The sequence below is a fragment of the Schistocerca gregaria genome, chromosome 9 (genome assembly GCF_023897955.1).
Source record: "Schistocerca gregaria isolate iqSchGreg1 chromosome 9, iqSchGreg1.2, whole genome shotgun sequence".
NCBI classification, from domain to species: domain Eukaryota; kingdom Metazoa; phylum Arthropoda; class Insecta; order Orthoptera; family Acrididae; genus Schistocerca; species Schistocerca gregaria.
Genome location: NC_064928.1, coordinates 185920344 through 185945095, shown reverse-complemented (window position 1 = coordinate 185945095; position 24752 = coordinate 185920344). Strand labels below are relative to the sequence as shown.

General features: G+C 42.9%; 1 protein-coding gene across 1 annotated transcript in view; it reads right to left on the bottom strand.

Moving 5' to 3' along the window:
- The window catches only part of LOC126291781 (uncharacterized), a 110364-nt gene extending 89136 nt beyond the window's left edge, over positions 1-21228 (bottom strand). The window contains exon 1 of the mRNA XM_049985473.1: positions 21084-21228. Coding sequence (XP_049841430.1) covers positions 21084-21126 — 43 coding nt within the window. The 5' untranslated portion in view covers positions 21127-21228. The remainder of the gene's footprint in view (positions 1-21083) is intronic.
- Between the last annotated feature and the right edge of the window lie 3524 nt (positions 21229-24752).

The window sequence follows — 24752 nt, the reverse complement described above, 5'->3', positions numbered from 1 at the left end:
TCTGAATCTGTTTAGTGCATTCATCTCTTGGTCTCCTTCTACCATTTTTACCCTCCACGCTGCTCCCCAATACTAAATTGGAGATCCTTCATGCCTCAGAACATGTCCTACCAACCGATCCCTTCTTGTAGTCAAGTTGTGCCACAAGCTCCTCTTCTCTCGAATTCTATTCAATACCTCATTAGCTATGTGATCTACCCATCTAATCTTCAGCATTCTTCTGTAGCACCATATTTCGAAAGCTTCTATTCCCTTCTTGTCCAAACTATTCATTGTCCACGTTTCACATCCATACATGGCTACACTCTATACAAATACTCTGAGAAAAGAATTCCTGACACTTAAATCTATACTCGATGTTAACAAATTTCTCTTCCTCAGAAACGCTTTCCTTGTCATTGCCAGTCTACATGTTATATCCTCTCTACTTCGACTATCATTAGTTATCTTCCTCCCCAAATAGCAAAACTCCTTTACTACTTTAAGTATCTCATTTCCTAATCTAATTCCCTCAGCATCACCTGACTTAATTCGACTACATTCCATTATCCTCGTTTTGCTTTTGTTGATGTTCATCTTATATCCTCCTTTCAAGACAATGTCCATTCCGTTCAACTGCTCTTCCAGGTCCTTTGCCGTCTCTGACAGAATTACAATCTCACCGGCAAACCTTAAAGTTTTTATTTCCTCTCCATGGATTTTAATAACTACTCAGATTTTTTCTTTTGTTTCCTTTATTGCTTCCTCAATATAAAGATTGAATAACATCAGGGAGAGGCTTCAACAGTGTCTCACTCCCTTCCCAACCACTGCTTCCCTTTCATGTCCCTCGACTCTTATAACTGCCATCGGCTTTCTGAACAAATAGTAAATAGCCTTAAGCTCCCTGTATTTTACCCCTGCCACCTTCAGAATTTGAAAGAGATTATTCCAGTCAACACTATCAAAAGCTTTCTATAAGTCTATAAATGCCAGAAACGTAGGTTTGCCTTTCCTTGTACAGCAGAATTTCGAAAATGTGGCTGAAGTTCGAAATTCCCACCAATAGGGGTTGTGGGGGAGGAGGAGAGGAGGGGTGTAGGGCCCCATATGATCAACTGATCAATTTAATTAATGTGTGTATCAATTTGATATCATGCCGGCCGCAGTTGCTGAGCGGTTCTAGGCACTACAGTCTGGAACCGCACGACCGCTACAGTGGCAGGTGCGAATCCTTCCTAGGGCATGGATGTTTGTGATGTGCTTAGGTTGGTTAGGTTTAAGTAGTTCTGAGTTCTAGGGGACTGATAACCTCAGAAGTTAAGTCCCATAGTGCTCAGATCCATTCGAACCATTTTGATATCAAAAGTGCACCAGTACCGCCCTTACCCTACTACTGTACCGCACATCTTTAGACATTCCTCTTTTAAAGTGGGCGATACCCCAAACGGCGCATTACCAAATATGACTGTCCTGATTCCTTTCTGGAACACCTATAACTATATAATAGGAATCTCCAATAATAATGTACACACTGAGTGGAAGTGAAGCCCGTGAAAATGCAAAAGGAGAAATGAGCAGTGGAGCGCTGTAGAGGTGTACTGACTGCCTTGGGGTGTGTGGCACTGGGCGGCGCTGAGCACGGCGGTGGGCGAGATGATGGCGCCCGAGCACGGCGCAGTCACCCCCTGGCGCAGCAGCACCACGGCGTACGGGAAGTCGGCGCAGCGGATGGCGCGCGCCCCCGTCTCCTGCAGGCGCGCCTGCACGTAGCTGTACGCGCACACCGGCTCCTCCGGCCTCGTCTGGGCCTCGCCCTCCAGCCACGCGCGGGGGTCCACCGACTTCTGCACAGGGCCGCCACCACACACGTGACGCTAACGCCTTCTAAGGCGGCCCCTAAACGCTAGACAATATTCCACAATAATATAGAGTGTCCATAACGTTTACCCTGATATCTAGATTAATTATTAATTATACAGGGTGTTACAAAAAGGTACGGCCAAACTTTTAGGAAACATTTCTCACACACAATAAAAGAAAATACACTCCTGGAAATGGAAAAAAGAACACATTGACACCGGTGTGTCAGACCCACCATACTTGCTCCAGACACTGCGAGAGGGCTGTAAAAGCAATGATCACACGCACGGCACAGCGGACACACCAGGAACTGCGGTGTTGGCCATCGAATGGCGCTAGCTGCGCAGCATTTGTGCACCGCCGCCGTCAGTGTCAGCCAGTTTGCCGTGGCATACGGAGCTCCATCGCAGTCTTTAACACTGGTAGCATGCCGCGACAGCGTGGACGTAAACCGTATGTGCAGTTGACGGACTTTGAGCGAGGGCGTATAGTGGGCATGCGGGAGGCCGGGTGGACGTACGGCCGAATTGCTCAACACGTGGGGCGTGAGGTCTCCACAGTACATCGATGTTGTCGCCAGTGGTCGGCGGAAGGTGCACGTGCCCGTCGACCTGGGACCGGACCGCAGCGACGCACGGATGCACGCCAAGACCGTAGGATCCTACGCAGTGCCGTAGGGGACCACACCGCCACTTCCCAGCAAATTAGGGGCACTGTTGCTCCTGGGGTATCGGCGAGGACCATTCGCAACCGTCTCCATGAAGCTGGGCTACGGTCCCACACACCGTTAAGCCGCCTTCCGCTCACGCCCCAACATCGTGCAGCCCGCCTCTAGTGGTGTCGCGACAGGCGTGAATGGAGGGACGAATGCAGACGTGTCGTCTTCAGCGATGAAAGTCGCTTCTGCCTTGTTGCCAATGATGGTCGTATGCTCTAGAAGGTGTAAGTCAACTACCCTCGCCAGCAAGATCTCCGGATCTGTCCCCCATTCAGCATGTTTGGGATTTGATGAAGCGTCGTCTCACGCGGTCTGCACGTCCAGCACGAACGCTGGTCCAACTGAGGCGCCAGGTGGAAATGGCATGGCAAGCCGTTCCACAGGACTACATCCAGCATCTCTATGATCGTCTCCATGGGAGAACAGCAGCCTGCATTGCTGCGAAAGGTGGATATACACTGTACTAGTGCCGACATTGTGCATGCTCTGTTGCCTGTGTCTATGTGCCTGCGGTTCTGTCAGTGTGATCATGTGATGTATCTGACCCCAGGAATGTGTCAATAAAGTTTCCCCTTCCTGGGACAATGAATTCACGGTGTTCTTATTTCAATTTCCAGGAGTGTATGTTATGTGGACATGTGTCTGGAAACGCTTACTTTCCATGTTAGAGATCATTTTACTAGTTCTCTTCAAATTACATTAATCATGGAATGGAAACACACAGCAACAGAACGTTCCAGCGTGACTTCAAACACTTTGTTACAGGAAATGTTCAAAATGTTCTCCGTTAGCGAGGATACATGCATCCACTCCCCGTCGCATGGATGTATGTGATGTGCTTAGGTTAGTTAGGTTTAATTAGTTCTAAGTTCTAGGCGACTGATGACCTCAGACATTACGTCCCATAGTGCTCATAGCCATTTGAACCATTTTTAACTCTTATAATTGCCATCTGGTTTCTGTGCAAATTGTAAACATCCTTTCGCTCCCTGTATTTTACCCCTGCCAGCTTCAGAATTTCAAAGAGAGCATTCCAGTCAACATTTTCAAAAACTTTCTCTAAGTCTACAAATGTTGGAAACGTAGGTTTGCCTTTCCTTAATCTATATTCTAAGATAAGTCGTAGGGTCAGTATTGCCTCACATGTTTCATTATTTGTACGGTATCCAAACTGATCTTCTCCGAGGTCAGCTTCTACCAGTTTTTCCATTCGTCTGTAAATAATTAGTGTTATTATTTTGCAGTGGGGTATGATGGAGGCGGCAGGTGGCTGGAGAAAGAAGACCCAGGAGGTCTGTTTCTGTAGAAGCTCGATAGCGTAATTTCTGTTTGTGAAAGCCTCAGCGAGACTCTGGGCATGTTTGAAGAGGGATTGCTTTTTACAACAGATGGACATGGCTTTGGTTCAAAGCTGAGCGTGTAACAGTAGTTTTGCTGTGCCTGTGTGCAACTCAGCGTGTCGTCTTTACAGTAAGTAACAATCTATCCTTTTGTCAATATTCCAACGTGCACATTCCATTGTTTGACAAAAAATCTGTTAAAAAATAATATCAAATTACACCTTACCTATGAGTACATCAGCAGCACAAGTATGAATGCTAATGTTTACAATTTCATGACATTATATCTTGAAGAAGTGGAGACAGTCAATGTAGAATATGAGTGAACGAAGTACTGTATACCCACATAGGAAGAAGGAACTAGTCACAGAAACGAAAAGCGGCTCTGTAGTGGGTGTCATAAAAAATAAATTCAAAGGAGTTGCCTCTACCCATATTATTGATAGCCCTTGTGTAGTTGTAGACTGTCATTTCAATTTCGGTCCTGAACACGAGAGACGTCAGTTATATCGTGACCTATCGGTTGGTGAAGAAATACCTGTACTGATGTCAAGTTTGCAATATTTTTTACTCGTGTCCATCTGAGAGTTGAGTGCCCAGGCAATGCATCAGGGCCTGAGATAGGTCCAGGCTGAACAGTGAGTTGTTGCTGTTCTATAGAAAAAACTGTAACTGAATTATTAATGTTATGATAAAAAAATTAATTAGTAAAAATGTATAATAATCCAAAATATTTTATGAATTAATACCTTTTGTCATCTGAGCTGCTTCAGACATTGGTGCTGCAAGGGGCTCGTTAGGGCCATCTTCGTCTTCTATGTATAAAAGACGTTGACGATGTTGGAGTACGACCCTTCACATTTCTGGCAGAGTTTCATGAAGAAAAGCTTTGCTCCCCTACACCCATAATCTGCTTTGCGTCTGTAAGGTACAACCTGAAGATTCCTCTTGGGATTTGGGCTTACCTGCACCGTAGTGGGCGCCAACCAATTTTTTGTCAACTTCCATACCGACTGCTCTGGATGCAAGTAGTTTCTGATCCACTGCAGCACTGAATGGAAAACTCTGAAGATGAGTTGCAGAGTAGCGGCTTCGAAGGGAGGTATGGAAGCCATGTTTCCTGACGCCGTGCAGGCTAACGTAACACACTGCTTATACCTAAGCTTGTTCAGTGTTATAGTTGAATGACTACTACCATAAACAGCAATCAGAAATTTCTTACCAGCTGCTATTATGTCCTTCGAATGGACGGAAGGATCAGTGAATTTAGGAATGTATGATTCGAGATGCTGATATATGGAGAGAGTGAAGATAATTTCAGCCTTGCAACAGTTGAATAACGTAGACATCCAGTCGCAACCAGTCATTCTGCAGAGGAGGAGAATGTGATTGGCAACATTCTCCACTTCTCTCATAGCAGAGAAGCCAAGAGGCTGTACCTCTAGCTGGTTTCAATCACCAGAATATGGAATCTGTGGGTTCAGGAGAGTAATGGAGAGTAATACGGAACGCCGTGCTGGATCCCAACGGCCTCGTATCACTAGCAGTTGAGATAACAGGCATCTTATCCGCATGGCTGTAACGGACCGTGCAGCCACGTATAGATTCCTGAGTCAACAGATGCGGACGTTTGCAAGACAACAACCATCTGCACGAACAGTTCGACGATGGTTGCAGCAGCATCGAGTATCACCTAGAAGACCATGGCTGCGGTTACCCTTGACGCTGCATCACAGACAGGAGCGCCTGCGATGGTGTACTCAACGACGAACCTGGGTTGCACCAATGGCAAAACGTCATTTTTTCGGATGAATCCAGGTTCTGATGGTCGCATCCGTCTTTGGCGACATCGCGGTGAACGCACATTGGAACTGTGTATTCGTCATCCCCATCCCGGCGTATCACTCGTCGTTATGGTATTGGTTACACGTCTCGGTCACCTCTTGTTCGTATTGTCGCCACTTTGAACAGTGGACGTTACATTTCAGATGTGTTACCACCCGTGGCTCTACCCTTAATTCGATCCCTCCGAAACCCTACATTTCAGCAGAATAACGCACGACCGCATGTTTGCAGGTCCTGTACGGGCCTTTGTGGATATAGAAAATGTTCGACTGCTGCCCTGGCCAGCACATTCTCCAGATACCTCACCAATTGAAAACGTCTGGCTCGTCACAATACGCCAGTCACTACTCGTGATGAACTGTGGTATCGTGTTGAAGCTGCATGAGCAGTTGTACCTGTACATGCCATCCAAGCTCTGTTTGACTCAATGCAGGCGTATCAAGGCTGTTATTACGGCCAGAGGTTGTTGTTCTGGGTACTGATTTCTCAGTATCTATTCACGCAAATTGCGTGAAAATGTAATCACATGTCAGTTCTAGTATAATATATTTGTCCAATGAATACACATTTATCATCTGCATTTCTTCTTGGTGTAGCAATTTTAATGGCCAGTAGTGTACTTGCGTGTTATTCGAACCTACCGTTACTAAACCTAGTAGCCCGTGTCGTTTTCCTTCAAACCGATCTGGCGCGGATCCCAATCACTCGAGCAGTCCTCAACAGTGGGTCGTATTAGTGAGCTATATGCGATTTCCATCACAGATGAACCACATTTTCCTACAGTTGTTCCAATATATCGAAGACGACCATTTGCCTTTCCTGCTACAATCCATGCACATTCCATTTCGTATTGCTTTGCAGCATTACGCTTATATATTTAATGTATGTGACCATGTCGCGAAGCACACTACTAATGCTGTATTTGAGTACTATGAGTTTGTTTTTCCTACACATCTGCATTAACTGACATTTTTCTACCTTTAGAGCTGGCCATGATTCATCACACCAACTAGAAACTACCTTTAGAGCTGGCCGTGATTCATCACACCAACTAGAAACTTTGTCATCGTATACCCTACAGTCACTCAACTTCGACACCTTGTCTCGCACCACAGCACATTAACATCCTCAGACCTCTGCTTGCCCTGTCCGTCAGATCACTTATGTATAAAGTAAATAACAGGCACTACTAACGATACCTTTGTACCTGATGAACAGTTGCCCTCGAGAAAAACGTACGGGATTCTCTCACTAAGAAGTATTCGAGTCAGTCACACCGGGGAATCTATTCCATATGCTTGCACATTCTTTAACAATGGGCAGTATGGCACCGTGTTAAATGCTTTTCGGAAATCTAGGAATTAGGAATACAGAGTTCTCTTGCCCTTCATACGTAGTTATCGGGATATCCAGTAACAAAAATTGAATCTCAGTGTTAATACGAGCGATGCTTACTAAACCCGTGCTGATTATTGGGTGGAAGCCTTTCCCTCCCAAAGAAATTCATTGTATTCAAATTGGAAATATGTTAAAGGATCCTGAGCAAACCAATGTTAAGAAAATTAGTCATTTATTTGTCGGGTTCGTTCTTTTATCCTTCTTACATACAGGAGTCACCTAGCCGTCAGGTTAGCCGAGAGCGCAAATACGCTGCCTCCTGGACTCGGATAGGCAAGCCGGCCCCGAATCGAATCAGCCCGGCGGATTGGTTTTTCCGCGGTTTTCCACATCCCGCTAGATGAATACCTGGCTGGTCCCACATCCCGCCTCAGTTACACGATTCGCTGACATCTGCACACGTTCGCACTATTCCATGAATTACACTAGACACAGGCAGCTGCGGTACACTCATTCCGTCCCAGGCGGCAGGTAGGGCTTCCGGCCACCCCTTAAAAAATTAACCTTGCCAAATCCGTCCTAACCATGCCGAGCCTGCGAAATTTCGGGACAAGGCGCCAGTAAAAGAAAGAATACAGGAGTCACCTTTGTTTTTTCCCAGTCACTTGGGTTTTTGCGCTGGCTGAAAGATTTGCTATAAATGCAAGATAAGGAGCTGACTCTGTAGAGTACATTTTGTAAAACCAAACTGGCATTCCATCACCGTCTTGCGTCTTATTTGCCTTCAACTCCTTCAGCTGTTTCTCTACGCCAAGAATGCTTACCACAATGTCGTCTTCCATACGGGAGTCTTTGCGATGTCAAACGATGCTATGTTCGTACTGTTCTCTTGCGTGAAGGCTTTCTTAAATGCTAAATTTGAAGCGACCGAGCAGAAGCCTTAGCAACTTTTAACGATTTTACGTAGGTTCTTGGTAAGATGTTTTGCTAAGGTATGACGAAGGAAGTTGATCGCGCGGCCATCTTTTTACAGACGCACGAATTTCTAACTTTTGTCTGTCGTCATTTGCACGTTGTGTTTTGAACCGAGAGCTCAACAGCCTTTGCTTCCTGAGACCTTTTCGAATTTCGTTGTTAACCCATGGTGGGTCACTTCCGTCCTTCTCACTTTCTAGGCAGATATTACTCCATTGTATGATTAACAATCTGTTTAAACTTTGCCCGTAATTCCGCCACACTAGAACTAAATTATATAGGGTGACAATTATTGAACTATATGAAATGAAATCTTCATAACGTCTCAACGGTTTCCGTTAGGGCGTTCGAACTGCACGGTTGGCCGCGGGGCCTTTGTACGCTCATGCCCAAGTGCCTTGTTGAGTAGAAATTTACTCTGTAGGAATCAGCATGGGTTTCGAAAAAGACGATCGGCTGAAACCCAGTTCGCGCTATTTGTCCACGAGACTCAGAGAGCCATAGACACTGGTTCCAAGGTAGATGCTGTGTTTCTTGACTTCCGCAAGGCGTTTGATACAGTTCCCCACAATCATTCAATGAACAAAATAAGAGCATATGGACTAACAGAGCAATTGTGTGATTGGATTGAAGAGTTCCTAGATAACAGAACGCGGTATGTCATTCTCAATGGAGAGAAGTCTTCCGAAGTAAGAGTGATTTCAGGTGTGCCGCAGGGGAGAGCGTAGGACCGTTGCTATTCACAATATATATAAATGACCTTGTGAATGACATCGGAAGTTCACTGAGGCTTTTTGCGGATGATGCTGTAGTATATCGAGAGGTTGTAACAATGGAAAATTGTACTGAAATGCAGGGGGATCTGCAAGAACTGGCGCATGGTGCAGGGAATGGCAACAGAATCACAATGTAGAAGAGTGCAATGTGCTCTGAATACATAGAAAGAAAGATCCTTTATCATTTAGCTTCAATGTAGCAGGTCAGCAACTGGAAGCAGTTAATTCCGTAAATTATCTGTGAGTAGGCATTAGGAGTGATTTAAAATGGAATGACCATATAAAATTAATCGTCGGTAAGGCAGATGCCAGACTGAGATTCATTGGAAGAATCCTAAGGAAATGCAATCCGAAAACAAAGGAAGTATGTTACAGTACACTTGTTGGCCCACTGCTTCAATACTGCTGACCAGTGTGGGATCCGTACCAGGCAGGATTGATAGGAGAGATAGAGAAGATCCAAAGTAAAGCAGCGCGCTTCGTTACAGGATCATTTAGCAATCGCGAAAGCGTTTCGAAGATGATAGATAAACTCCAGTGGAAGACTCTGCAAGAGAGACGCTCAGTAGCTCGGTACGGGCTTTTGTTGAAATTTCAAGAACATACCTTCACCAACGAGTCAAGCAGTATATTGCTCCCTCCTACGTATATTGCTCCCTCCTACGTATATCTCGGGAAGAGACCATGAGGATAAAAATCAGAGAGATTAGTGCCCACACAGAGGCATACCGATAATCTTGCTTTCCACAAACAATACGAGACCGGAATAGATGGTTGGACTGATAGAGGCACTCAAGGTACCCTCAGCCACACACCGTCAGGTGGCTTGCGGAGTATGGATGTAGATGTAGATGTCGGCCGTTTGCACGTGAAAAATGTCAGGATACAGCAAAACTAGTGCATTTGAGAGACTGAGAACTCGCATTTCACGATCGAGAACTCTCTCCACCGTCAAAAGGTGACTGTATGGGGCGCCATGAACAGTCACGGAATAATCGGTGCGATATACCTTGATGACACGGTAGCTACCGAACGCTACGTGAAGATTTTGGGTGGTAAATCCAACCCCTCAGTCCAAAGTGACCCTAATTTCGACAATATGTGGTTCATGGAAGACGAAGCTCGACCCCATCGAAGCAGGAGAGTGTTTGCTGTCCTGGTGGAGCACTTTTGGGCTGCATTCTGGCTGTAGGGTACGCAGGGGCCACTAGTATAGGCCTCGATTGGCCGCCATATTCTCCCGATCTGAAAACTTGCGACTCCTTTTTGTGGGGCTATATTACAGACGAGGTGTACAGCAATAACCCCAAAACCACTGCTGAGCTGAAAATAGCTTATCAGAAGATCATCGACAGCACCGATGTTCCGACACTTCAGCAGGTCATGCAGAATTTCGTTATTTGTCTGCGCCACAGCATCGCCAATGATGACATGCAATTCTAAAAGGTCCTAAACAAAATCTGAAAATCTGTAGTGACGTTTAAATGTTGAATAAAGTGTGTGCACGACGTAGTTCGTAACAAATATACGTTTTTTTCATATGGTTCAATAACTGTCACCCCGAATGAAATTTTCACTTTGCAGCGGAGTGTGCGCTGATTTTGAAACTTCCTGGCAGATTAAAACTGCGTGCCGGACCGAGACTCGAAATCGGGACCTTTGCCTTCGTGGGCAAGTGCTCTACCAACTGAGCTACCGAAGCACGACTCACGCCCGGTCCTCACAGCTTTATTTGCGTCAGTACCTCGGAACTTCTGTTAAGTTTGGAAGGTAGGAGACGAGATACTGGCAGAAGTACAGCTGTGAGGACGGGGCGTGAGTCGTGCTTGGGTAACTCAGTTGGTAGAGCACTTGCCTGCTAAAGGCAAAGGTCCCGAGTTCGAGTCTCGGTTCGGCACACTGTTTTAATCTGCCAGGAAGTTTCAATTGTCACTTTCTATCAATTCATTGTCTGTGGAATGCTAACAACTGTTTATCTGCTCTATCCATCAGAAATACTATCCTAACCTTCTTGATTAACCTATCAATTTTAGTAGGCAAAGGCTCCCTGATGGCATCATGATCACTAATTTCCGTTTCCCTACCGACGCCATCGATTAGATCAGGTCTGTTTGTTGCTAAGAGGTCTGAAATACACTACTGGCCATTAAAAATGTTACACAAAGAAGAAATGCAGATGATAAACGAGTATTTATTGGACAAATATATTATACTAGAACTGACAAGTGATTACATTTTCACGCAAAACGGATGCACAGATTCTGGGAAATCAGTACCCAGAACAACCATCTGTGGCCGTAATAACGGTCTCGATAAGCCTGGGCATTGAGTCAAACAGAGTGTGGATGGCATGTACAGGTTCAGCTTCCCATGCAGCTTCAACACGATACCACAGTTCATCAAGAGTACTCACTGGAGTATTGCGACGATCCAGTTGCTCGGCCACCATGGCTCTGAGCACTACACGACTTAACTTCTGAGGTCATCAGTGGCCTAGAATTTAGAACTAATTAAACCGAACTAACCTAAGGACGTCACACACATCCATGCCCTAGGCAGGATTCGAACCTGCGACCGTAGCGGTCACGCGGTTCCAGACTGAAGCGCCTAGAACTGCTTGGCCACACCGGCCGGCTGCTCGGCCACCACACCCGAAGTTTTCACTTGGTGAGACATCTGGAGAATGTTCTGGCCAAGGCGGCAGTCGAACATTTTCTGTATCCAGAAAGGCCCGTACAGAAACTGTGACATGCGGTCGTGCATTATACTGCAGAAATGTAGGGTTTCGCAAGGATCGAATGAAGGGTAGAGCAACGGGTCGTAACACATCTGAAATGTAACGTCCACTGTTCAAAGCGCCGTCAATGCGAACAAGAGGTGATCGAGACGTGTAACCAATGGCACCCCGTACCATCATGCCGGGTGATATGCCAGTATGGCGGTGACGAATACACGCTTCCAATGTGCGCTCAGTGCGATGTCACCAAACACGGAGGCGACCATCCTGATGCTGTAAATAGAACCTGGATTAATCCGAAAAATTGACGTTTTGCCATTCGTGCTCCAAGCTTCGTCGTTGAGTACACCATCGCAGGCGCTCCTGTCTGTGATGCAGTGTCAAGGGTAACCGCAGCCACGGTCTCCGAGCTGATAGTCCATGCCGCTGCAAACGTCGTCGAACTGTTCGTGCAGATGGTTGTTGTCTTGCAAACGTCCCCATCTGTTGACTCAGGGATCGGTACGTGGCTGCACGATCCGTTACAACCATGCGGATAAGATGCCTATCATCTCAACTGCTAGTGATACGAGGCCGTTGGGATCGAACACGGCGTTCCGTATTCCCCTCCTGAAGCCAGCGATTCCACATTCTCCTAACAGTCATTGGATCTCGACCAACGCGAGCAGCAATGTCGCGATACGATAAACAGCAATCGCAATAGGCTACAAGCCGACCTTTATCAAAGCCGGAAACGTGATAGTACGCATTTCTCCTCCTTACACGAAGCATCACAACAACGTTTCATCAGGTAACTCCGGTCAACTGCTGTTAGTGTATGAGAAATTGGTTGGAAACTTTCCTCATGTCTGCGCGTTGTACGTGTCGCAGCCGGCTCTAACCTTGTGTGAATGCTCGGAAAAGCTGATCATTCGCATATGAGAGCATCTTCTTCCTGTCGGTTAATTTCGCGTCTGTAGCACGTAATCTTCGTGGTGTAGCAATTTTAATGACCAGTAGTGTATTTCCATTGCGTGTGGGCTGTCGAACTAGCTGCTCAAGGCAGTTTTGGGAAAACTTGTTCAAAAGAATTCCGTAAGACCGACAGGCTGCGAATCCTGCAACGAATCCATAGACGTCCCAGTCTGTACTCGCTAGGTTAAAGTCGCACCTCCTGCGACCACACACATCATGCACACATCACTCCCATCCAAATATTACTAACTAAAGAATTATGTATGAAAACACGGACAGAAACATAGACATGCAACTTCATAGCCTTCTGAAATATTACTGACGCCTTATGAGCTGTATAACTGGCTGTTCATCAGAAATGAAAGATGCACTACAGACTGCCTGACAACATTACCTTCGATGATAGAAACTGAAGTAGTTAATAAAAATTTGTAAAAAGGTTTGGAAATGGGCCAAGGTTTCATGCTTAGTAGATCTATGCACTAACCACTACATCACCATGGTATTGTGGCTCACATAGCTACGAGGACTACCCTAGTTTCTGATAGGGAGGACATTGGACTACCACTGGTGAACACATCTGCCCAGTAAACGGGAGACCCAGGTTAAAGTCCCGGACTTGGTACAAATTTTATATTTTTACTTCTTTCTTTACCGAAGATAAAATTTGAAACTCATACGATCCAAGAAAATGTAATGCCTGACAACGCCTTACGAGATTATACCTCTTAAAACACGCACAAAATCTACGAAATATACTACTAAGAAAACACAAAAGAAGCTAAATACGCATCTTCCAGCTGTCCAGGAGTGTAACAGGCTGATATTGGAGCCAGACTCCAGATAAAATGACTGTACTATTTCATTACGAGCTTCTCCTACAGGGTGACTACATAATGATTTGGTCTTCCAAACACTCCTGATACAGACCTCACATTTATTACTTTATCCACCATGTATTGTGATGCTGATTGAATGTGATCTATTTTTTTTTCGAAATGACTCTGGGATAACAGTTCACACTTAAACATTTTCACTTTAGGGTGCACGTAATTCAGCAACTGAATTGATGCTTGTGAAATCTTCTGGCAAATTGTGCAAGCTTCATTTGTTTCATTTTCTCCTGAAGATTGAATTTCTAGTTTGGAGGGTGTTGTCAGTTTTACTTTGTGTGCATCCCAGTAGTTTCAGTAATTTCTCTGCGCTTACTTGTTACTTGATGCAAAGAGTTTTATGACTCGACTTCACTGACAAAGGTTTCTTAACAGGACTAACACCTACTTCCATAGCTGACCGATTCAGGAATGTAACTATTCATCTAAAGATGCAAAAGGTGCCTCTTCTGCAGCGTGGAAGACTTAATGTTGTTCAGTTACTGACACCATTGATATTCCATCAAAACAGTTAGAACACAGAAAGTCGTGACTGGAAACACCTTGACTTTGAAACAGAATCTTGAAATGGGCATACCTACTCCCAATCTGAAGAAAGTCTTTTTTCCCATTGTTATACCTCACTCTTTATAGATATGCAAATAGTCGGCACACTTTATTCTCCTGTTGCGGCAGTCAGAAGACACTAGGAACAGTCCTTTCCACCAAACACTCTACAATTCTGTCAGTCACCAGAATCCTCACGGAAACAGAATTGGCTGGATGGTCTCAGATATCGTATAAGGCTCTGCAATAAAGAAACTAGATACGAAAAACTGCAATAAAGAAACTAACAAGAAACAAGTTCTTGCTACCGCACATTCCCGTGACCACCTTTGTCAGCAATCATGGTCAATGGATAAATTCCTTCCAAGTCTTTCTGCAATATCGCAGGAGGAACATCAAATTTTTGCTAACTAACCCATGTCTAATCATCTTTTTATGAAAAATTCAAGTCTTCTTGTTTCTAATTACACATTGTAGGCAAAATTCCAGTTTTCATTCCAAATATAAGTTATTAACTATTGTCATTTTCGAAAATATGGTTAATAAATGTTCTTTAAATTAAGGGAACATAACATATTAAATTTTTATGACAAAAATGAAAAATCAAATATTCTTTATTTGGATACTAGTACTAGCGAAATCCAGCTATCCCAGCTGAACTACGGAGGTTGTATCCTTTTTTCAAGTGACCTATATACGCAACTGAAATACAGGCTACAAATTTTACATTTGTCGCTGTTTTCACCTTCACTTGTACTAGTATCCTATTCTTCAGTTGACCTGCATAGGTCAGCTGAAGTACAGTACACAAATTTTAAGTTTGCGCATTTTCGCCTTCGCTTCTACAAGTATTCTATACAGGTCAACTGAAATACCGGATACAAATTTTACGTTTGTTGCCTTTTTTCGCCTTCGCTGGTGCTGGTATCCTATTCTTCAGTTGACCTATATAGGCAAACTGAAGTAAAGGATGAAATTTTACGTTCGTAGTTTTTTTTCGACGTTCTAATACTAGTATACTATTCTTCAGGTGCTCCTGTCAGTTGGTAGCAAGTCCACTGAGGTATAGGTTTCAAACTATTCAAATCAACTGACGTATTTCATGTAAATATTACATATTCCGAAACTACATTCGGAACATGGATGTACTTGTGGTATATGTCTACGATTTGTTTTCTACGTACTATATTCCTTTGTTTCTCAACACTGGTACATTTCCGTGCAATGCATCAACTGTGATAACTTGTGAAGTCATTTTTCAAAGTCGATAGGTGTATCCCATTAACATGGATGTCTACGATTTGTTTTATATGTACTGTATTCCTTTGTTTCTCAACATTGGTATATTTCCGTGCAATGCATCATCTGTGATAACTTGTGAAGTCATTTTTCGAAGTCGATGGGTGTATCCCATTTTTAAGTACTACAGGGATTTAGGTGCAAAATTATATTGTGTTCATTATAAGAATAAAGCTGATGTAAGCTTTACGCCTTGTATTCTTCTTCATCTGTTGAAACCTCATTGGATTTCATTTCAGGGTCAACTACAGAATGGGATATAACTTACTGGATTTGACCAATGACCTCATATTTAAGTCATACATAATAATTTTATTACTTAGCTATACATAATAAATCGGTTATCTTGGAGAAAGAAGCTTCTAATCGTAACTTTAAATAAAAGAATGTATCATTAAAAAAAGAGATTGTGTACACATTTTGTTGTTGGTCGCCGGCCGGAGTGGTCGAGCGGTTCTAGGCGTTTCAGTCTGAAACAGCGCGACCGCTACGGTCGCAGTTTCGAATCCTGACTCGGCATGGATGTGTGTGTCGTCCTTAGGTTAATTAGGTTTAAGTAGTTCTACGTTCCGTGGGACTGGTGACCTCAGATGTTAAGTCCCATAGTGCTCAGAGCCATTTGAACCTTTTTTTTTTTTTGTTGGTCGTCATTTTAAGGAACTTGGGGTCTACTGAAGCAAGGGATACAACCCGTCGGCTATGACCAATGACGTCATAGGTTGCTCATAGATATTAATGTGTTTGCTTCCCAGCCATAGATAATAAATCGGTTGTCTGCTGTGGATAAGCGCCATCATTGTACATTAAAAAAATTGAATGTGGTTTTAAAAGAGAGCGCTAGATACTGCGTAAAAAGTTTTTCGTGTGCTTTGATTTAAATAATTTGGTTGTTAGCAATTCATTCGGTACTTAATTTCATTCTTAGTGAGTTTGAGTAATTTGGACTAATAGTTTTTTTTATTTTAGGAGAATTTTTAGTTTTTCATTTCTTTTGTAGGTATGGCTTAATCTATTCCAATGAATCTGGATGATTTAAAGGAGGCTAAGTGCGTAGACAGGTTGGCCACGATTCAATTTTTTCAAACTTGTGGTCTTGATGCCGATTATGTTCGATGTCGTGAATGCGGAGAACATATGTGCCTGATACGTGTGTGTACTCGCCGTACTCACGACTTATTCGTATGAACAGCAGCAAAGATCGGTTGTGGCAGGCTCCTCCGGCCTCGTCTGGGCCTCGCCGTCCAGCCACGCGCGGGGGTCCACCGACTTCTGCACAGGGCCGCCACCACACAGGTGACGCTAACGCCTTCTAAGGCGGCCCCTAAACGCTAGACAATATTCCACAATAATATAGAGTGTCCATAACGTTTACCCTGATATCGAGATTAATTATTAATTATACAGGGTGTTACAAAAAGGTACGGCCAAACTTTTAGGAAACATTTCTCACACACAATAAAAGAAAATACACTCCTGGAAATGGAAAAAAGAACACATTGACACCGGTGTGTCAGACCCACCATACTTGCTCCGGACACTGCGAGAGGGCTGTACAAGCAATGATCACACGCACGGCACAGCGGACACACCAGGAACCGCGGTGTTGGCCGTCGAATGGCGCTAGCTGCGCAGCATTTGTGCACCGCCGCCGTCCGTGTCAGCCAGTTTGCCGTGGCATACGGAGCTCCATCGCAGTCTTTAACACTGGTAGCATGCCGCGACAGCGTGGACGTGAACCGTATGTGCAGTTGACGGACTTTGAGCGGGGGCGTATAGTGGGCATGCGGGAGGCCGGGTGGACGTACCGCCGAATTGCTCAACACGTGTGGCGTGAGGTCTCCACAGTACATCGATGTTGTCGCCAGTGGTTGGCGGAAGGTGCACGTGCTCGTCGACCTGGGACCGGACCGCAGCGACGCACGGATGCACGCCAAGACCGTAGGATCCTACGCAGTGCCGTAGGGGACCGCACCGCCACTTCCCAGCAAATTAGGGACACTGTTGCTCCTGTGTGTCAATAAAGTTTCCCCTTCCTGGGACAATGAATTCACGGTGTTCTTATTTCAATTTCCAGGAGTGTATATAAGAGCCAGTAGTATTTTCACGTTAACTATATCGCGTGTTTGTATCTTAGTATTTCTCCGCAAAATACAATGGAAAGAAATGAATGAAATATATTACTAGTAAAGAATACATCACGTTACATGTATGTCAGTTGAATCTCGAAACTCTTTGAAACTGTATTGCTTAAGTGCAGTAAGGGATACAAGTTCAGCGTACGTCGATTTCTTAGTTTCAACTAGCATTGCTGTCCTGTTGTTCACTTGAACTATGCATCCCCTGCTTCACTAAACCGTAAATAAAACACCGGAAACAAATTAAAAGCTCACTCGAAGTGTGTTGCTTGAGTACAGTACGGAATAGGAGTTTGTCGTAAGTCGATTTCTTCGTTTTCACTAACATTACTGTCGTGTTCTTCACTTGAACGATGTATCCTCAGCTTCAGTAAACCCTAAGTGGAACACGGGATACAAATTGCAGATGTGTTGTTTATTTCGCCTCCGCTATTACTAACAGTCTTTTCTTACGTTCATAGCAAAGTACTACTGATGACAGAAGGACCTACGTATGTAATATATGTATACCAGACTTCCGTTGACCTCTATATATGTACACTGGTAACGAAAAGGTGGACATAGACGTAAGTTACATTTGCAACCTGTACCTCAATTGAACTACACGGAGACAAGAAGACGACACATGTACAATTTGTATCCCGTACTTCACTATGGGGTACAGTTTTCTTGTTGCCTTGGACGCTATTTGGTTCCCATTCGTTACTTGAGCTATATAGCTATATGCTACATTCGTATCTTGCTCGCCAATTGACATATATAGTGTCAGTGTAAAGGTGAAGTGAAGGACGGGATACAAATTTTAGTTGTGTCGTCAATGTAAAGGCGAAGTGAAGGACGGGATACAAGTTGAAGTTGTGTCTGGGGTTTCACCCGTAATATAGCAAGTACTCATTCGACAATGTCGTACTGATACTAGTGCTGGGAAACGAAAGACGATCGACAGCCGAGAAATTTCTATTACGTACTTCACAACACGAAAACACACATATTGGTGAAAAAAAAAAACAGTGCAATATGTCAAAATAGTGAAATACAGTGAAAGAAGCTAATGGGAAAGTGAACTTATCACACGGAAATATCGATTAATAACCGAAGCTCGCCTAGATAGACAGTAAGGAAAATTACATACCCACAAACAGACAAATCCATTCCCATAAACGAAAATAAGACACTAAAAATTGTTCTACAATAACAAACTAATATTCCAAATTACCTCAATATCATTACGAATAATTATTTTAATGTACGATGATAGCGCTTATCTGGAACACAGAACTGCTTTATTATCTATGCCTCGAAGTGAAGACCTTACTAACTATGACTAATGTATGACGTCATTGGTCAAAGCCGACGGGTTGTATCCCCTGCTTCACTAGACCCTAGAATTTTGAAGGTACAGGAAGTGGTATATGTGGGTACTGTCATCAAACGAATAGACTCGGTATTAAAGAAGTGGTAATTTCCAAGAAAGATTTCCTATCGAAGTAGCTGGGTCCAAACGATATATATCAAACGTGCGATCGGAAGTCGATCATGCGACCCTGGTGGCGGGTGTTATGAGTATGTTTACGTTGGTCACTACAGCAACGACAAAAGAAGGGCGTTACAAAAATACTTGTAATTGCAAAGGAGACGACTTACCTTACTCGTCGTCGGTGTTGTCATGTGGAAGCCCATTACGGTGGATTGATGGATAACTTGGAAGAGTCGAACCATATATTCTTCCTGACACTCGTTCGTTTTCCGCACTGTCCACAATGAAATTGTAACGGTATTTCAGCATCGAAACTGTTCTTACGAAGTTTAGCACACTTCGCACCTCCACAGTGTACACAGTCCCTTCTTTCCTCCTCCGGTAGTACTCCGTATTAAGGGCAAAAAGTCGAACCATTTTCTACGCTGGATAAACATGGAACTAGATTCTTCCATGTGAGAGGATCCGCCGAAGAAACGTCAAGAACAACAGACATCCCACTCACTAACGACATAAATCGTCTGGATTTCCCTAGCAACTCACAAATACTTCGCGGAGGTATGCAATTTAGAGCAAGTAAGACAACGACAGAAAACAGATAAAAATTACGATCAAAAATAATTGATCACAACGCATGCCACCGGGGTCAAAGGATCGACTTCGAACGCACGTTCGGTATGTATCGTTTGGACCCACCGACTTCGATAGGCAATCATTCTTGGAAATTACCAAAGAAGTAATAAGAGTATCGGCCTCGCCGCAGTGGATACACCGGTTCCCGTGAGATCTATGTTTTCGGGGTGCACTCAGCCTCGTGATTCCAATTGAGGAGCTACTCGACCGAACAGTAGCGGCTTCGGTCAAGAATAGAATCATAACGACCGGGAGAGCAGTGTGCTGACCCCACGCCCCTCCTATCCGCGACTTCCTCTGAGGATGACACGGTAGTCGGATGGTCGCGGTAGGCCACTCGTGGCCTGAAGACGGATTGCCTTTTTTTGTTAAAGAAGTAATAAACTAAAACGTCACGCCGTTTAGCTGCATGAATACCGAAAATGTAGCAGACGATAAACTTTTTTTTTCCTTTCATCATTTTGTGGGCGGATGTCATTGTAAAAATTGCTGGGAATCATTAAATGACCTCATTCTCAAATACTGAACCGTCCACAGTTAATGCATTACATTTATGGTTTTCCATGGATCCCTTGGAGAGGAGTCTCTGAGATGTGGAAAGAGTCAATGTTTTTTTTATGCTGCCTCAAAATAAACACACAGCTTTTAACTGCAATCTCTAACTTAATGTTAAGCTTTTAACGTAATAGTATACCGCTTAATGAGCAGATTATGACAGCATTTTAAAGTTTTAAAGTCTGTCAATAACTACGTGAAATATTGGAGATCAAAGCCGTTAGTTACACAACTATCATGTCGTTTCTGGATAGTCGCTAAGCAATAAAAACTATGTTTCTTATCTTGATATAATGTCGGTATCTGTAAGGGATTAAGAAAAGGCATAAAAGTCAAATGTTAAGCTTGTTTACAAACCAGACATTTCGAACAGTAATGGATGAAAGTACTTATAAAAGCACAATAAATCATGTCGCACTTATTGTCGAGGAATCGCCAGAAAACTAAATTCTTCCAGCCAAGTCGATATTTCGTTTCCCGTGGCTGTGGAAGCGGCGAACTAAATAACTCGCAGTGCAACACAAATAGAAATTCACTGAAGAACTGTAATTCTGTTGTCTCTAAAATGAAGGAAATGGTAGTCCAGCGATTCAAACATTCTGTTACACTTTCAGCTGGTCAAATCTAAAAACGACAACCATCACAATACTACTGAGAATTTCGCGGAAATTAGGTTGACTGAAGTACTTCTTGTGGAATAGTTAAATTTTTAAAATCAGTGCTGGATTTAACCTACAAATGACAAAAACTGAAATTGAGAGCTCTGTTTCGCGTATTGTGTAATGAAACGAAGTCGGCTGTTACGTAACTGACATACTGGTTTCAAATCTTAATACGGCAGAGACAGTGAGTGCGCGGTCTGTATGTACCTATGGTCTAAGGCTGCCACTGTATATGTTACACTGCTAGGACGGTATTCGCAGAATCAATATTGCAGCGTCTACGTGGCCAACCAGAAGCTGTATTTTGGAATCAGTTCACGAAAAGTGGCGTGTAAACGTAGCGACGGAAACTGCTTACCTCTACAACTGCGCAGCTGATGCCAAACTGCAATAGAAACCATAGGGTAACGTACGAACGACAGTGTAATGCGCGCATCACTGCTAAATGTCGTACTCTAAAATGTTTGTTATGTGATGACACAAAACGGCGAGAAACAAGCTGCGAGGCGACCGGGATGTAACTTCTTTGGTTTGACAACGGAAGATCTGTGTTCCGTTATATGCAACACCACTGGTAGCAAAGAACATAAACCAATATTGACACTCAGTTGTATAATTTTCCTAAAAGTGGCTGCTTGCTGAGCGGTTGTATTTTACAAGCTTACTCTGAACGCTTTCACTCCGTTCTGCCATTCAAGTCAAACGTAGAGAGGCAACTGAAATACTGTTGGCGACTATGACATTATTGGCGATATTTTGAAACGAAAAAAATAAAGGCAGTTTCTGTTACGACAATGAGGAAAAATAGCTCGAATTACAACTATTATGGACAATCAAAAATAAATAAGAGAAACGATTTTTGGAATTAAAGTTTATTAAGCATCGCAAAAACAAGATCTACAGCTGTAATGAGCACCAGGACACACAGTAGAAACTAAAAAATTGTTTGTCGCAAATAAATCAGAACTGGCATTGGAAAATACACTTCAGCTATATTGGTCTTCTTCCAGAGGAATGGAAAAACTGGTAGCAGCCAACCTCGAGGAAGATCAGTTTGGGTTCCGAAGAAATGTAGGAACATGTGAGGCAATACCGACTTATGACTTAGATGATAGCTTAAGAAAAGTCAAACGTACACTTAACAGCATTTGTAGACTCAGAGAAAGCTTTTCACAATGTCGTCTGGAATACCTTCCTTGAAATTCGGAAGATAGAAGCGGTAAAATACAGGGAGCGAAATGTTCGGCTTATACAGAAACCAGACGGCAGTTATAAGAGGCGAGGGACATGACAGGGAGGCAGTGGTTGAAAAGGGAGTGAAACCTAGTTGTAGCCTATCCCTAGTGTTATTCAGTATGTACATTGAACCAGCAGTAAAGGAAACCAAAGAAAAGTTTGGAATAGGAAGTAAAGTTCAAGGAGAAGAAATAAAAACTTAAAGTTTGCCGGCGACTTTGTAATTCTGTCAGGGACAGCAGAGGACTTGTAAAAGCAATTGAACGGAATGGACAGTGTCTTGAAAAGAGGGTATAAGGTGTACATCAATAAAAGGAAAACGAGTTTAATGGAATATAGTAGAAATAAATCAGGTGATGATAAGGGAATCAGGTCAGAAAACGAGACACTTTATGTTCTGCTATTTGGGCAGCAAAATAACTGATGGTGGTATATATAAAAAAATGTAGAATGGCAATGGCAAGAAAAGCACTTCCGAAAATGAGAAATTTGTTATCTTAGAGTAAAGGCTTGCCAGGAGGCCTTTTTTGAAAATATTTTGGTGTCTAGCAATATATGGAAGTAAAACGTTGACGATAAACAGTTTAGATAAAAAGAAAGTAGAAGCTTTCGAGATGTGGTGCTACAGAAGAATGCTGAAGATCACGTAACGAATGGGGAAGTACTGAATAGAATGGGGTGACATGAATTTTGTTGGAAACTTGACCAAGAGAAGATATCGGTTAATAGAACACATTCCGAAACAACAAGTGGTCACCAGTTTAGTGTTGGAGGGGAGTGTGGAGGTTAAAATTGGTGGTTAATGGTTTGGCTTTCTGACATAATTTGCATTTTGCTGCATATAATTAAAGTAACAAGTCGTACACTGTTCGTGAAAACATTTTCTCGGAATACACTTAGCATAGCTGAGATATGTGTAACAAATAAGCTTATTTACAAAACCATCAGGTATGCACACAACCCAAAGAGAGTCACTGGCTGTACGTCTTTTGAAAAGAATCTTGTTATGTACCAAATAAAACTGTCTTATCACAGTGTTTGTTTGATTTTATCATTTACATTTTACTTTTTTCCAAGTAGGGTCATTATCCTGTTCCTGCTCTATGTCTCGTGAAGAAGAAGACAGGAAATTCTCAAGGATACCTTTTGTATATACAACGAACTGCGGGTTTTCTCCAAATATTTTTCAGAAATCTTCTTGACAAAACCAATAGGAGCACGTTATAAAGTATTCACTACAACACTTAGAGTACCAGGAATGTGAACAACAGTAAAGTTAAACTTGTAAATACAAAGCCCACTGTTTTAGATAATCCTGGTTTAGTTTACATGACAGTAAAAATTGGAGTTATCTATGATCAGTGTACACCCTAGTACATTTGCATAATAAAAAGAACGGAAATTTAGAATATTCCCAAATAATTACTAATGCTTCCAACACGATTACAGAACATTTCCTTTCAGATTTAGACAAGAAACGACTGGCAAAGGCTATACTTCTCTGCACAGTTACACCATTCCCTTCAAATTCTTGGAATAGATAAGCATCAAGCCCAATTTTCTACGAATTTATTGATAAGCAAAAATCTCGTGGTAAATCAGGATGAGCAATTAATGGAGCATTAAGTAGTATATCTGCCTAACTTTGAAACTCTAACTGTGCCTTTATATCCCAGGACCTTATGGTGCTTTTTCCAGTAAGTGATTATAATTAACGAATGGCAAGAATTTTCATATTTAAAAATCGGCGATAAAAATTTGCTGAGCCAAGGAAACTCTGAATTTGACGTTTTGTGGAAGGAGGGGGATTTGCGCCAAGCGCTCCAAGTTTCTCCGGGTCTGGTTCAATACTTCCTGATGAAATCATATGACCAAGAAATTGTACTCGTGTTTTTGCAGACTCTGACTTTTCTAAGTTGAAATGATTCCTAAATCCTCAGGAATGTGCAATAAGCTTCTCAAAACACGGTTATGTTGTGACCAAGATTCTTCTACTGCAAGTATATCGTTAACATAGTCAACATGTGTCTTTTCAAGTAGTCAGGTAAGATAGTGTTCAAACTTCGAATATAGGCAGCTGATGAGATGTTAAGGCCAAACGATGATTTACGAATCTGGTAGCATACACCATAATGTAAGAAAGCAGTATATTTTCTACATTTTGTGTGTAACTCCATTTGACAGAAACTAACACATAGGTCAACAGAAGATAACATTTGCACACCATAGAAATTTTGGAGAATTTCCTCTAATGTTTGTGGTCTATCAGTTTTTGTTGAAATAATAGTGTTAAACTCTCTAGGATTCAATAAAAGTCTAATCGCGTAATCTTTCTTCTTCACAATACGCAGAGGGCTGTTATATGAACTGACTGCAGGTTCTACGATTCCCTGTTCTAGCATGGACTGTATTCTGCCTTAACTTTTCCTCTGCAGCAAGCTGGAATGACGTATGGTTTAGCGAAAAACTTATGTGATTTTTGACCTCGACTTTATATTGAAAATTCTTGATAGTTCCTGCACAATGTGTAAAAACAATGGAATGTGTGCCCAAAATGCCAAGGTGACCCTTTCTGTCAGTTTCTGTACGTTGCTCTACTCTAACCACGTTTCATGAGACTCTGTATATCGATTTCCTAATTCATTTCATCATGAAAAGTATATACTCAACCTGTGTCATTGCGAAAGTCTTGTGACGGAATCTGAGATGCATTAGCTGTCAAAAACATTAGCAATTTATCTCTCCTTCTTGATTCGAGATCGTCTTGAAATGTTAATGAAACTGACTTACC